The following is a 14,172-nucleotide window of genomic DNA, read 5'->3' on the forward strand; positions in this document are numbered from 1 at the left end:
GACTCATTCATCCTTCCAACTGCTCCATCTCTTTGCAGATCTCTGCACTGGCTTCCATTTCACCTTAGAATCAAATTCAAGCTCTTGTGTTTTGCCTTCAAATCCCTCCACAGTTATTGTCCCACTTACATTTCTGACCTGGTAAAAAATACTACCCCAGCCGCTCTCTCCGCTCCTCCAATGACCTACTTATGACTTCCTCACTCATAACCTCATCACACGCACGTATACAAGACTTCTCTGGAGCTGCCCCAACTCTCTGGAATGGTCTTCCTCATCCTATTCGGCTTGCTCCTACTTTCTGCTCATTTAAAAGAGCACTCAAAACCTATTTTTTCAAACATGCCTACCTGTCTTCTTCTGTTATTTGAAACCTGTCACTACTTCCCACCACTACATATCTCCCATTCTATGGTGTGTAAATTCCCCCACCTACTAGATTGTAGGCTCCTTGGGACAGGGTCCTTTCCTCCTGTATCACTGTCTATGACTGTCTATGTCTGTGTGTATTAGTCTGTCATTTGCAATCCCTATTTATTGTACAGCGCTGCATAATATGTTGGTGCTATATAAATCCTGTTTATTATTATTAATAATCATATTTCAAAATAATATATATATATATATATATATATATATATATATATATATATATATATATATATATATCAATCATAATTCTCCCCAGTGAGTTTTACCTTGGGGCCGTGCCTCCACCGCCCACCTTTAGCCCACAGATTTAATCCTCTGAACGAATCACAGTGGCGCTGCTACAAGCACAGCTATCATCTGTTCAGAGGATTTGAGCTGCTGATGAGAGATGGCCGGGGGAACACAGCATAACCTTATTGAGAGTGGGACTTGAGAAGTTCCACCCCCATTTAAAAGCTTGTGCTGTCTTCCATTAAAAAAAATGTGTACAAGTGGGTGTGTTCAATGATGACCAGCAGCACAGAGTAATAGCTGTGTGTGTGAAATGCTGCATGCCATATTCTGCAGCCTTACAACTCCCTGAGTACAAACCTTTACATCTCTTAAACCGTTGATCATAAGGACTTGAAGTTTTCAGGGTGCATCGGAAAGAAGAGGGAAAAGACATGACACTTGCTGGGCTCAGTTTGTGGGGGAATCAAATAAAAAAAATAATTTTGAATTCACACTGGCAGTAAGGTTGCATTTACTGCTTCCTCAAACCAGGAACCATTGCTGCTTGAAAAACTGCTAGGTTTACAAATCCCAGGTGCCCAACAGTTGCCAGTAGTCACTTGGGAGCGGTAAATGGCAGTGTTTTTATGGCTAACGGTAAACTAAGCCTAACTTATTACACCATACACAAGGGACTACACTCTAAAAACAGAACACTACGAAGTTGGGACACAATATATATATATATATATATATATATATATATATATATATATATATATATATATATATATATATATATATATATATATATATATATATATATATATTTATTTTTTTCTGTTATGACTAGATCTTTATCCACAGACTAAAGTTACAAATACAAAGCTGGTTAATTCTATGAGAAGTGGAAGGAGGAAGACAAGTGAGGGGTACCCTACTCTGTGCTCCCCCACAGAAAATTACAGAGTTTTTCTCTGGTTGGTCATTTAGTGAGCTGTACAGCAGATTGCTGACGTTAGTAGGCAGGTATACACACACCAGATTTTTGTCTGAGACAATTATGACCATTTATCTTTGCTGACAAAAGTATAAGATATATACATAGCTTCAGCAGATCAGCAGAGCATAATAACTGGAATGTACAGTAAACAGTAAATACATAAAGCCCACCTAAGGAACAAATATGACTAAATCCAAGTGCACATAAATTTGAATACTGTACATTAAAACAAAGATTTAAAATCAGATTTAAATACAAAACAAATATACCTTAATTAGTTACCCTTGATAATGTCAATAAATGTACTATAGAAATAAAACTTTCTATTTAGAAATATAGTAACCATGTAGCACCATGTCCCAAACTCTCTGCCAAAAGGGACTTTAGGGACCAACACTAAATTAGAGTGGGCCATTTAAAGGTGTTATTAAATCAATGGTCTTCCCCTTAGCTGTGTTCACCAACTGTGCTAAAAGAAAGCATTCTGGATAGATAACTATTGAAAGTGGCAAAAATTGATATGGAATTGTATAGGAGGATAATTCAGCTTCCTGGAAAGATACTACAAACATCATTGTCTGTTAAGACAAAAAAAAAAAAAAAAAACACCAAAGGATTGCTTGACAAAGACAATGAGTGACCTTCCATGCGTGGATGCCTGAGGATCATAACACATTGCCAGCTTGACCACCTGGTGGTATTGCCTGCTCAAACTGGATTACTTTTCCTTCAATTATCCTGGAGGGGGCAGGGGTCCGGGATAAAAATCTCAACTCTAAGACATTGAGGAACTTTGTTATTGCACCAATGATGCATCAGCAATATGATTTGCTCTGGACTTGCAGAGGGTTGTGGCTCAAGGAGAGAAACCCTTGGCTTGTGTGTTTATCAGTGAATGAGAATGTCCATGTCCTAGGTATAGAGCTTGGCCCATAAATCCTAAATGTATGTATTTCTAGCTAGTTGTAAGATATTGCCAATACGGTAGTACAGTGGTAATGCCTAGCATATTGTACATGATATAACATTGTTGAAGTCTCTGAGAGCACTGCAGCTTTATATACCCCCAACACTTTTATCTGTTTCTGAAACCTGGCAACTATCCAACAAGAAGCTGAGGTTATTTAATTTCAGGTGTCTTGAAACTTCTGAAGCAGCAATTTAAATGATCAGGAAAAAAAATTATATGCATTGGCACTTGGAACGTACTTAGTTTATTGAAAGAGATTTGTTAATAAAATTGTTAAAGCTCAAGTGTACTTTCATGTCATCCTGAAATGGGAAGTGAAATACAACATGTTATGATGTAAAACTACTAATTAATTCTTCCTGGTAACCCTGTCATGAAATAATGAAGATTTGTAGATTCATCTCAATTTCCTATGAGTACCTCTTTATAACCTTAAGCGCAAAAGCTCTAAAAAATATATGAAATGCTTTATAGCTTAGGGTTCACAAGAAAGGAAAGTGAAAGGCAGACATTAGGACATAGTGCTTAAGCTGGTTAGGTTCTATAAAACTAGTACTAAAGCAAAAAGTTACATTTTTACAAAAGTTCTCCTAAGAAAATTTTCCCAGAGTAAATAATTTATTTTAATGATTAAATTAACTTAAGAACTACATTTAAAAAGTCCTATTGCATATTACAATTACCATCCAATGGGAACTTTACAGCAGAACATCTTTCCACATAAGGTACCCTAATTGCAGTATTCTTAAATTTAAATTAAATTTGAATTAAATTTAAATTTTATCAGCTCTTAAGATTTCTGGTGAGATTCACAGGGATATTTTGCACTTGAACCCAGAAGAGCACTAGGTAAAAGTGGAAGTGCCCACGATGGAGCGAGGACAGGTGAGTAAAGCTAAAGAATTGTGATCAGGCAGGAAAGTTTGATTTATAGCAGAAAGGACATTCACTGTTTCTTCTGCAAAAAAAAAAAAAGAACGTAACTGCCCTCACCTAGAAATTAATTTGAAAAAGCAAAGGCAAAGAGCAATTGCTTCAAAACAGATAAAGAAAAAAAAATTCCAGAGCCTAGTTTATTAACGTTCTCCAAGAGCAAAAATATAAATCAAGTGAAAACCTGGGGGACTAGTTGGCAAAACAGTATTCCAGGTTTGCTGAGTCACCTAAGTTCTCTTATGATAGTCCAAATCATCCAGTCTTGAAGAGCTTTATTGAAAAAGGTCCAATGCATAGTTTACCTAAGGTTGAACAAAATTAATTAATCTCTTTATTTAGCATTCCCTGCTTCAGGTTCTTATAGTATAGATTTTAGCAGACATGTTTTATTTGTACATTTTTTTCTGTAGTAAAGGTTAAGATAACTTGCACCTTGAAGTTCTAAAGCACAGTTGGTGTAATAAGTGTCTGTTGTGTTTAGTGACATTATAAAATGTGATATGTTTACAGGGACATATTTTAGTTTTTGCATTAAATATATAAACAAAATCACAACTCTGTTTAATATGTGTCCTTAGCAGACACATATATAGACATACCTAAATATGTGTTTATATGTGTGCAAAAATAGAAAAACAAAAGTCAGGATTGAGCTTGAAAGTGAAGTCCATCTAATGCATCCTCTTGTGATTGTGTGTCAATGATGCTGAACTGCTCCTAAATTAAAAGAACGGATGTCTCCCCAATTTAGACTGTGCCTGCTTACACTACAGTGGGACAAAAAAAAATTTGCAGGGCTTTTTTGTCCATAAGTATTATCAATATTAACTCATAAGCCTGTAGTTTGTCAATCAGCACTCAGACAGAACTAATACTGCCCAATGCTTTTTAGATTGACAGCACTGCCAGTGGTTGGGAAAAGAAGACCCGAATGAAAAAGGATTAGGTTCAATCTAGGAAGGGAATAAATGTTTTTGTTTACTTTATGCTTGTAAATTAAATAGCAACTGAACATGGTCCTTGTTTAGAATGTCATACAGGAGCCTTTAGTTACTTTAATTATATCACCTATTTTCCATGTATATTTTACTCCAGAGTTTGACTTTGAGTCAAAGCCCTAGCATGAATTCAAGCTGTATGACATCTGCATACCATTTGACAATAGAAACACTAGATGTGATGTCTGTGCATTAAAAAAAAACGTGATACATCGTGCTGTACCCCTCAGCGTAATCCTAAATCAACAGAAATCTGCTCCAAAAAGCATCTTGGGACTGAAAGGTACAGAAGTAATAATGCATATTTCTCAATGCTGTCATATACTACGGAGGGAACAACTTATTCCTGATAATATAGTTATTCTTAATGAGTTCCTTACTGGATGAAAAAGCAACTTTTCAGACTCCATTCTCTTAGGACACATTGTTCTTATTGTTGCACATTGTCTCAATATTGTTAAAAAGCTCCCAAGGTAAAGATACACTGAAATCAGGGTGGAAGTCATCAATATAAACCTGTTATCGGATGTGATATTGAAGTTGAAAGGGTACAACAAACTGACAAACAATTTTGATATATTAATCTAGATTAGGCAAAAACAGGTCAGATTCAACCTAAAATTTTAGCATACCAACTATTCCATACTTAAAGCATATAATAAAAGATCCATCTTGGTGCTTAGTACAATGTTACCCCATACCTGTGTGGCTTTAAAAAAAATACCCCCCATTCTCTTCTATGCCAAACAGTTTAATAAACATACACATCATCTTCATCTTTACAATCCATTTTGGCTAACACAAGTGGATACTTCCCCTGTTAAGTCAGCTTCTAGTTCATTACATTTCTAAACTGCAATGTGTATTTTAGGAAATTCTTGTAGGGTCAGCAATACTGTGCTGTGCGTCACTGCAGTATCTCTTCTTATTTATTCTGTCTAGCAGTGACACTTGCAGCAGCAAGGAAATAGCAGCATCTTCTGCTTCCCTTTAGCCGTGCAGCCTGAAATGTACTTTCTCAGGATCCCCAGCACAAACAGTGCTAGTCTGATTTACTGTTGCTGGCCCTGCCGGTTTCTGACCCTGAGAGTTTAGGCTGCCTGGACTGATCTTGCCTGAGACCCTGACTCTGCTTGTCTGCTTATCTAATATTTGCCCCAAATGCTTGTCATTGCAAGATTTCTTTTTGAATCTTGCTGTTGCATGAAACATTAATGTGAAACAAGGTTTACAAACAGCTGCACACTTGGTTGGTTCAACATATATTTTAAGGTTTGCTTTCCCCTTTACAAGAAAGGATTCTTCCTAAACTTTGTGTGACTGGAGCACAGTGTGCATTTTGGTTCAGCTGATATACTGAATCGTACTGTATATAAGCCTATAAATATTTGTGGGATCATATAACAATAATAGAATGCATTCATGAAAAGTGTTCGTTACAAAAGGGTAACTCAAAACAGGTTGTAGATCATGGCCAAATGTTTGAGGATACTGAAACAAATATCAAAATTTTGGACATGCCATTTAAAAACTATGGACATTACCATGGAACTGACCATTCTTTTAAGGCTTTAATAGTCTCCACTTTCCTAAGAACGCTTTTCAGAATATTTTGTTTGTGGGAATGTGTGCTCGTTAGGGTAAACGAACAAGTGTTCAATAGGGTCAGGACACTCGAGTTTCCTAATACCAAAGTAAGCAAACTAAGTCTTAAAGTACTTGGCTTTGAGCACATGATGGAACAGAAAAGGCATACCTCAAACTGTTGCCATTGGAAGTTGTAGCTATAGGACCTTTTACTGGAAACACCTAAACTCAATGAAATAGAGCAGTATTCACATTCCTTTAGGTAGGCGTGATGGTATGGTATCTACAAAAACCTGGTAATACAGTGCACCGTTTTCATGTAACTTTAACCTGAACATAGATGTCACACTTACCACTTCCTCACTAATGTGCAGGTGTCTCTCTCCTGCGCATGGGAGCAGATCTGACTCTGGGCATGCTTGCTCTTCCAAGTTTATTCAGTTTCGCTGAACCCGCTGGACAATCAGGAAATAGCCTCTTATTCATCCCTGGCTATTTATTTAGCTCAGACACAGCACTTAGTGTTCGTGCAACATGTCTCCACTAGTGTCGAGCCCCTAGTTCAGTTGAGCTAGTTCCTGTTCACCTGTTGCCTAATTCAGTCTTTCCTCTGTCAAGTTCCTGTGTTAACCCCTTGTTGCCCAGTCTGTTGTTTCCCAGCCATTTCCCTTGTGCTGTCTCAGTGTTCCTCTCTGTCTGTGGTTATCCCCGTGTCACCTGTGCATCCTGTGGCTTCCAGTGGCCCCTGTGTCACTGGTGTCTGTTTCCTGGATCCCCGGTAAAGTTACTGCTTAGACTCTGTGCCTTGGCCCTTCTTCCGTGCAAGCTGTAGCACCCCCTAGTGGCCATGTCTCCCCAAGTGTGACGATAGATACACGATGTAGATTGCTCACACACAAGTTTGGCACAAATATTACAATTATTATTATGATTATACAGTATTTATATAGCGCCATCATATTATGCAGCGCTGTACATAGTCCATAGTTGTGTCAATCCAAATAGCATTTAATATATTATGGATAAATTTCACATAAAAAAGCTTTTAGTATTCATTTGCTTTTGAAAAAACCACACAGCAGGCACAAACGCAACTGTGGTTGTGATGCGGTTTGCTGCTTTTGGGCGCATAGCAGTATTTATATTGCTTACTAGTAAACCATTCTGTGTCAGGGGATATTTATGTACTAGGTAATAAAGCTTCTGTGACACATTCAAATCTGTTTTATCAGCAGTTAGTTAAGTCAAATCCATGTAAAGCTAAGGTTACACAAACCTTCTAAAATAGGTGTCAATAATTACACAGACAAACTATAGATTTCTTGCTGTAGCTCACAAAATGATACAAATAATATTATTACCCAGTATTTATATAGCGCTGACATTTTTACGCATGAAATCAGTCCATCCAGCAGTACAAAGTAAAAGGCAAAAACAGAGTCAAGGTCACAAGCAGAGGTCGGTCCAGGCAGAGTTCAAATGGATAGTCAGAAACAGGTGCAGGCCAGTAACAGAGAAAACTCACAAAAACACTCCAACACAGGTAAGCCCAGCAGATGCTACAACAGGCACTGATGACTGGGAGCAGAAAGGCTTTAAAGTCCCAGCAGCCAATAGCAGTGCAGGACTGAATCAGGAGCTGATTAGCCTCTAGAATCCCCTTTAGCTGTGCACAGCCTAACAATGGATGCTGGGGATGCCATAAATACATCAGGCTGCACATCTAAATGGAAGCAGGGGCTGCTGGTATCCCAGTTCTCCTGGCTGCCGCAATTGACATTGCTGGACAGAACAGACAGTGTTTATTACCATGATGGTGCACAGCACGGAGTCGAAATGACATGTGTTGGCTGCATCTGGTTACTTTTTTTAATGTCTCTAGTTAGTATTAATATAAAATTCTGATGGGTATAGTAGATGTACTCATAATGGCCTGTTAGTTATTGTATCGCTTATACAAAATGTGCAAATGTTAAACTGGTTTTAGGTCTATTAACTACTCTGAGTTAGAGATGCCATGATTTTTACTAAAGAAAATTGTATTGTAAAACCATTCTTCAAACTTTAAACTGAGCATGTGTTTTGGAAATCGCAATCTGCCTGTAGTTTGGTTACATGATCATTATGTTTCCACATAACAGCTAATTAGAGGGTAACTCCACCCAGCTGGAAATATCCATGAATACCTCTCTACATAAGCAGTTTGATGATAAAGAGGACTTTATGTGCAGGAGCATCACAGCAGCACATTTTGGGAAATGTAAATATGTGTCCTTTTGGAAAAAGTGTACTTTACCAAAGTATCTTACACAGTTCCATACAAACCAACCAGTACATATAACAGTTGCAAAAAGAAACTTCAATGGTTACAGCAAGTAACTTGGTAAGTAAATTGCACACTCCTACTAATTATTCCTGAACAGCAAAGGTTGGCCATCTGAGTCAGTATTCAAATGACAGCTAATGTTCTAGCTATTATTGCTGGTGGTGGATTCGTTTTAATAAAGGCACTGCTCCAATCATCCAATTCATTACTACACCTCTACATTAACAATGTTCTGTGGCTGTACATGTATAAATGAGATAACCCGTATATGTGGGAAAGGTGGATGTTAAATAATACTTTATTTAATTCTAGAAGGAATGCTTAGGTCTTTTTGACAATAAACCTGTGTTAAAAAAACAGTGCAACAATATATATGTACCTTTTTATCTGTCTAGAAAAGACAAATTACCTGTCACCACCTCTCCAGTTTCCTTAAATATGTATTTATTGAGCTCCTCTTAGACAAATCTAACTTACTTTTATGTAAAAAAAAAGTGTTTCTGCAATTCTTAATGACAAGACAATTGACACTACTATCCAGGTTTGAACAATGATATACAGCCATAGAATAATTATGTGTTATGTTATAATAATCCTCTCACAATGTCATGTCTGTAGAAAATACATTAAACAAATAAATGACAATGTCTGAAGCTTATCGACATTACAGATAATTACAAGTCACATCAATCACTATGAACTATGTAAAACAGTGGGGGAGCGTGACCGGAAGCCAGCCAAGATGGAAGTCTTCCTTTAGAGCTCAGGGAGCAGGCACACTCACCAGGATATTTAGCATACCTCAGGATCAGTTTTCAGCAGCAGTTTTTAACCCTTTAGCATTCTAACACCTCTGAGCCAGTATAGGGAAAAGGAGGGGGATTAATTGCTCTAAGAAAACTGACAGATTTCTTTAATGCTGCAGACCCGCATCACAGCCAAGATGGCGCCTGCCGCCCCACTACTGTATCACATGCGACCTCTTCTATTATCTATCATCAGGAAAAGACCGCAGATCAGATGGCACATCACAATCTTCTGGCACTAGCCCAGCTAAATCTAAGCTGAAACTCTCATTCACAGAGGAAAGTGAAGGTAGGCAAAACACAGAAGATGACTCTATTTCCAATGAAATAACTGCATCTGACCCTATTGATTCCTACCTCATCTCTAAACAGCCTGTGTCAGATACAATACTTAAAGATATGCTGGTCTTCCTTAAGAGCTCTTCCCCTAAGGATTTCCTGACCTTGTTCCAGCAACTTAAAGGAGCTTTGCAACATGTGGGAGTCAGCCATATAGAGAACAAGATGGGGGATTATGCAGTGGCACATAACAAATTTGTGGCATAATGAAGTTCATGACACCCTTCAACAAGTAAGACTTAAACTGGCAGACCTAGAAGACAGGTCAAGTAGGTACCAGAAAAAATTCAGGGGCATAGCTGAAAATATTCCTTCCACATAAACCGTGCAAGATTTTCTAAGAAGAAAAGATGAGTCTCTATTGCTATCAACTCTAATGTATCCTTCTCTCCTATCCACATCAATCCAGATCAACAAGGACTGTATATTACACTAATTGCCTCAATCAATAATGTTATTCGTACCATATTCAACATTTACGCACCTAATGCACGCCCGGTTGCCTTAAGGAAAATCCCGAAAAAAGCAGAGAAAATACAATAAGGCTCACAAAAAGTATGTGGTGACGTGTGTGTATCCCAAATGCATCTCTTGACACCTAAAAAGACCAAATTTGGATCCACGCTTGCGCTGTTACTACACCAAACAGACAGCTATGATGTATGGAGATGTTTACATTCATCTGAATGCGACTACACATTTTATTCAATATCTCATCAATCAAAATCAAGAATTGATCTATTTTTGGTTGATAAATGAACACTCCAAGCGCTTACTACCGTGGAAATCTGCAATATAACCTGGACCAATCAAGCACCTGTTGTAATTATTTTACAAGAAGAACACAACGTTAACCTTACACATCTCTGGAAAAATGACTCCTCTCCGTTCATTTCTCCTAAAATCAACAAACAGATTCTATCCCAATTACAAGAATTCTTCAAATTTATTGACACTCCAGGAATAGACCCTATGACCCTGTTGTGTTCTCATAAAGCTTGCATAAGAGGTATTCTTATACAGTTATTATATGATACATGCTACTGTACAGTTATATTACGTTTAAAAATTTCTTTCTTTTTTTTTTTTTAACAGATTTTAGTGTTTTGTTATTTGAAGTTTATAAATAAATTTGTTAAATATAATAAATATCGGTGAGTTATGCCTAAGAATTATAGCCTACAAGGAAAAATAAATTTCCATTACCGCTTTTTGCATGGAAATTTGGGCGAATTCAGACCACAAGGGAGGTTAACAACTACTCCTTGATTTATTATTTATAAAAAGGACTTATATAGCGCCAACATATTGTGTAGCGCTGTACATTAAATAGAGATTTATAGAATTTTTGGAATTTTCAAAATTTGTGAACTTACCTAACCTAGTTACTAAATCACCTAAGCATATCACACTAGACGAAATTAACAGACCTTTTTCCTATAAAGAAATATAGACAGTAATTAGATCACTTACTTCCCTTAACCTCCCAACCGTTGCAATTATCGTTAACCCCGTACTTTTCTCACTATATTAAAATCTCACTTACCTGGTCCCGCTGTGCTCATCCAGTTTGGGGTCCGTGTTCCAGCGTCGTCCTCCCTCTCCAGCGTCGGGTGTCGTCTCCTATACCAGCGGGACCAGGTAAGAAGCCGGCCGGCATCTTGTGTTCCGCCGGCCGGCATCTTGTGTTCCGCCGCCTGGCCGGCCGGCTTCTTACCTGGTCCCGCTGATCGTCCTGCGTTGTTCTCCTTCCAGCGCCGGGTGCTCTCTGAAACAAGACGTGCGTGCGCGATGACGTCGGCGCGGAAATTCAAATTGAAACTCATTCATTCATTTTGTATTGGATTGGATACAGGAGTTTGTATTCAATCCAATACAAAATGAATGAATGAGTTTCAATTAAAAATAAATACAAAGTATGTATTTTGTATTGGATTGAATATAGGAATTTGTATTCAATCCAATACATAATGAGAGTTTGAATTTTGTTCTCATTTTGTATTGGATTGAATACAAAGTCTTGTATCCAATCCAATACAAAATAATAGAAAATATATTTATGTGGTTTTGTCTATAGGTATGTGACGTTGGACACTAGGGAGGTGTTTTAGAAAAATATATTACTATACAGTATACCGAATTATCGCATTTTCAGTATTTTTCATTTATTTATGTATTCTTGTTTAAGCTGAATTTTGTGTTTTTCCTTTAATTTTATTAAAAGTAATTTTTTTTTTTTTTTTACATGATTGTGTGTTTCAAACATTTTTTATATTCATTATATCAACTAGACCCCTATTCGGACATATTTCTGTAAGTTACAGGTCTACAATTTAAAAAAAAAAAATTCATGAAAACCTGTAACGCTTTTGGTACAGAAATCTAGACATCAGTGTAACGCCCAGGTGGTTAAATAAATCTCCAGGAATAGATGGATTTACTTCTGAGTACTATAAATCTTTTATGCAGACCTTATCTACTTAACTAAAGTTGTTGTTTTTGCTATGATTTCTGGATCCTCCCCGAGTGAAATGTTGAAGGCTAATATATTAACAATTCCCAAACCAGCTCATCCACAAAATTTTAGACTCATTCCGGTATTAAATACGTATTTAACCTCCCTGGCAGTCTAATTATGTCAGTATTTTTATGTCAAAAACAGGTACATTGTTTTGCATGGAAATTTGTTGTTTAATATTTTAGGAATGTATTTCTTAGAAATAACTCCTGGGTATGATAAAGTTTGAAACACAAATCACAAATTATAATATAATGAATATTTATAAAAAAATAATGAAATATAATTATAACAATACATTTAATTTATTATTTGTAATAAAAAAAAAACAAGGGTACAATAATAGAACAATCTTTTGGATTTATTATTTGCATTTATTTTAAATAACTTTATCACTGATCAATATGCTAAAAGCAGATTGCAAAGTATTCTGCTTTTAAATTTCCCACCTGGCCACGCCTCCCCAGTGTACCGAGGCTTCACGCATCACATTGAAGCCGCCTGGGGTTCGCTGGAGGACACCGCTGGATCCTGGGGAGCAGGTAGGATTTTTTATGCATCATGGGGAGCAGGTAGGATTTTTTAATACATCACCACTCGCATCACCTGAAAGATGTCACATGATCCCGGGTGATGCAAGTGGGGATGTCCCACTGTCAGAAATTCTGTCAGAAATTATTGAAAGAGTTAATTCACATTTTTTCACGAAAAAGCCTTTGCCAATAGTAACTGTACTTTTAAGAAGTTTCAAACCCATGTACAGAATAATATATTAGATGAGAATTGTTGGATTATATCTTTTTTTTTTATTATGATATATAATAACAGGTGAACCTTTCCCTTTTTTGTCACCCTAATGTATCCCTACTTACCAATTGTATTTGTGATTTGTATATTACCATGTTTTGTTTTCTCCTTTCATAACAATTTCAATAAAAAAAAAAAACATTGCGTAACAGTGAGCATTTGTTATCAGTCAGAGATACAACAAGAGTATCAGGGAAATTGAAGACATACCTGAATACAAGTACCAGTGCATTCTTTGCACAAGCTACATGACAAAGCCCATCTGCTTGGTGGGATGTGTGAAATCTTTGTAATAGGCTCCATTTTTTCTGGACATCCAATGCTTACCTAAATGAGACAGAATATTGATTACCACTTAAAAGTTACCTTGACATCAAACCTCATCATTCATTCATTGATTCAGCAATGTCATCAATAACAAATCACATACGTACAACAAAAATATCATCTGTCCATTTTACTAAACCTAAACTTAAGGCAATCTCACTGGTCTAAATCGACTGTAGTCAAAGTGGAAGTTTCTTGTCAATAAGCATTGGATACAGTGTAATGTTTTTATTTGGACAGAGCCAATATGCAAGGAGGATGTAAGAGGATTAGCAAAAATCTCCAAAATGTTTTGACTTTAGTCTATTTAAAAATACAAGAGGAACAAGTTAACAGAGAAGGAAAAAGGGGTGTCCAGTGAGATTCTTGGATTCTCCTCCTGGTTTAAGCCCATTTAGAATGGTAATTTGCAAAGGATGTGAGGCTTAGTGCTGATTTAGGCTAATGGACACTCATGTACCACACAATGTTCAGGGGGTTAAAAATAGAGTTGATTTTTATTTAGTAATCCAGGCATTGTTCAGCTAAGAAGCCTCAGAGTAGAATTATTTTGTTCTTTGTTAAATTTTGCAGATGCACAAACATAATTGTCTCTATTTACTGCATAAGCTGAAGGATAAATGAAAGCAGGGAATAAAAGACTACACACATTTAAAGCAAATCCATCAATTCCTCCATAGGTTTCCTGGATCGGGTCCAGCGGCATGGTATATTACTTCATTCCAGTGCAGAGGAAGCAACATATTGAAGAAAAAGCTCTTTTTGAGCATGTCCGTCAGTGGGCATGCGCTGAAGGAGCAGCCAGAAACCTCCTAATGTATGATGTCTGTATCCTCAGACGCTTTGCTGTTCTGTTTTAAAACCCCTCCCCCCAAAAAAGAAGGTAATTTTTACCCAATTTAAAAGGGTT

The 14,172-nt window shown here is 36.9% G+C and overlaps 1 protein-coding gene across 5 annotated transcripts in view; it reads right to left on the reverse strand.

Annotated features, from left to right (window-relative positions):
* JADE2 (jade family PHD finger 2) overlaps positions 1–14,172 on the reverse strand; it is a 256,030-nt gene that overhangs the window by 71,996 nt on the left and 169,862 nt on the right. For all 5 annotated transcript variants that reach the window (XM_072400764.1, XM_072400761.1, XM_072400763.1 and 2 more), the window contains one exon: positions 13,146–13,262. In XM_072400764.1, the coding sequence (XP_072256865.1) occupies positions 13,146–13,262 (117 nt within the window). The remainder of the gene's footprint in view (positions 1–13,145; positions 13,263–14,172) is intronic.

This window comes from Pyxicephalus adspersus, chromosome 2, assembly GCF_032062135.1.
Source record: "Pyxicephalus adspersus chromosome 2, UCB_Pads_2.0, whole genome shotgun sequence".
Lineage (NCBI taxonomy): Eukaryota > Metazoa > Chordata > Amphibia > Anura > Pyxicephalidae > Pyxicephalus > Pyxicephalus adspersus.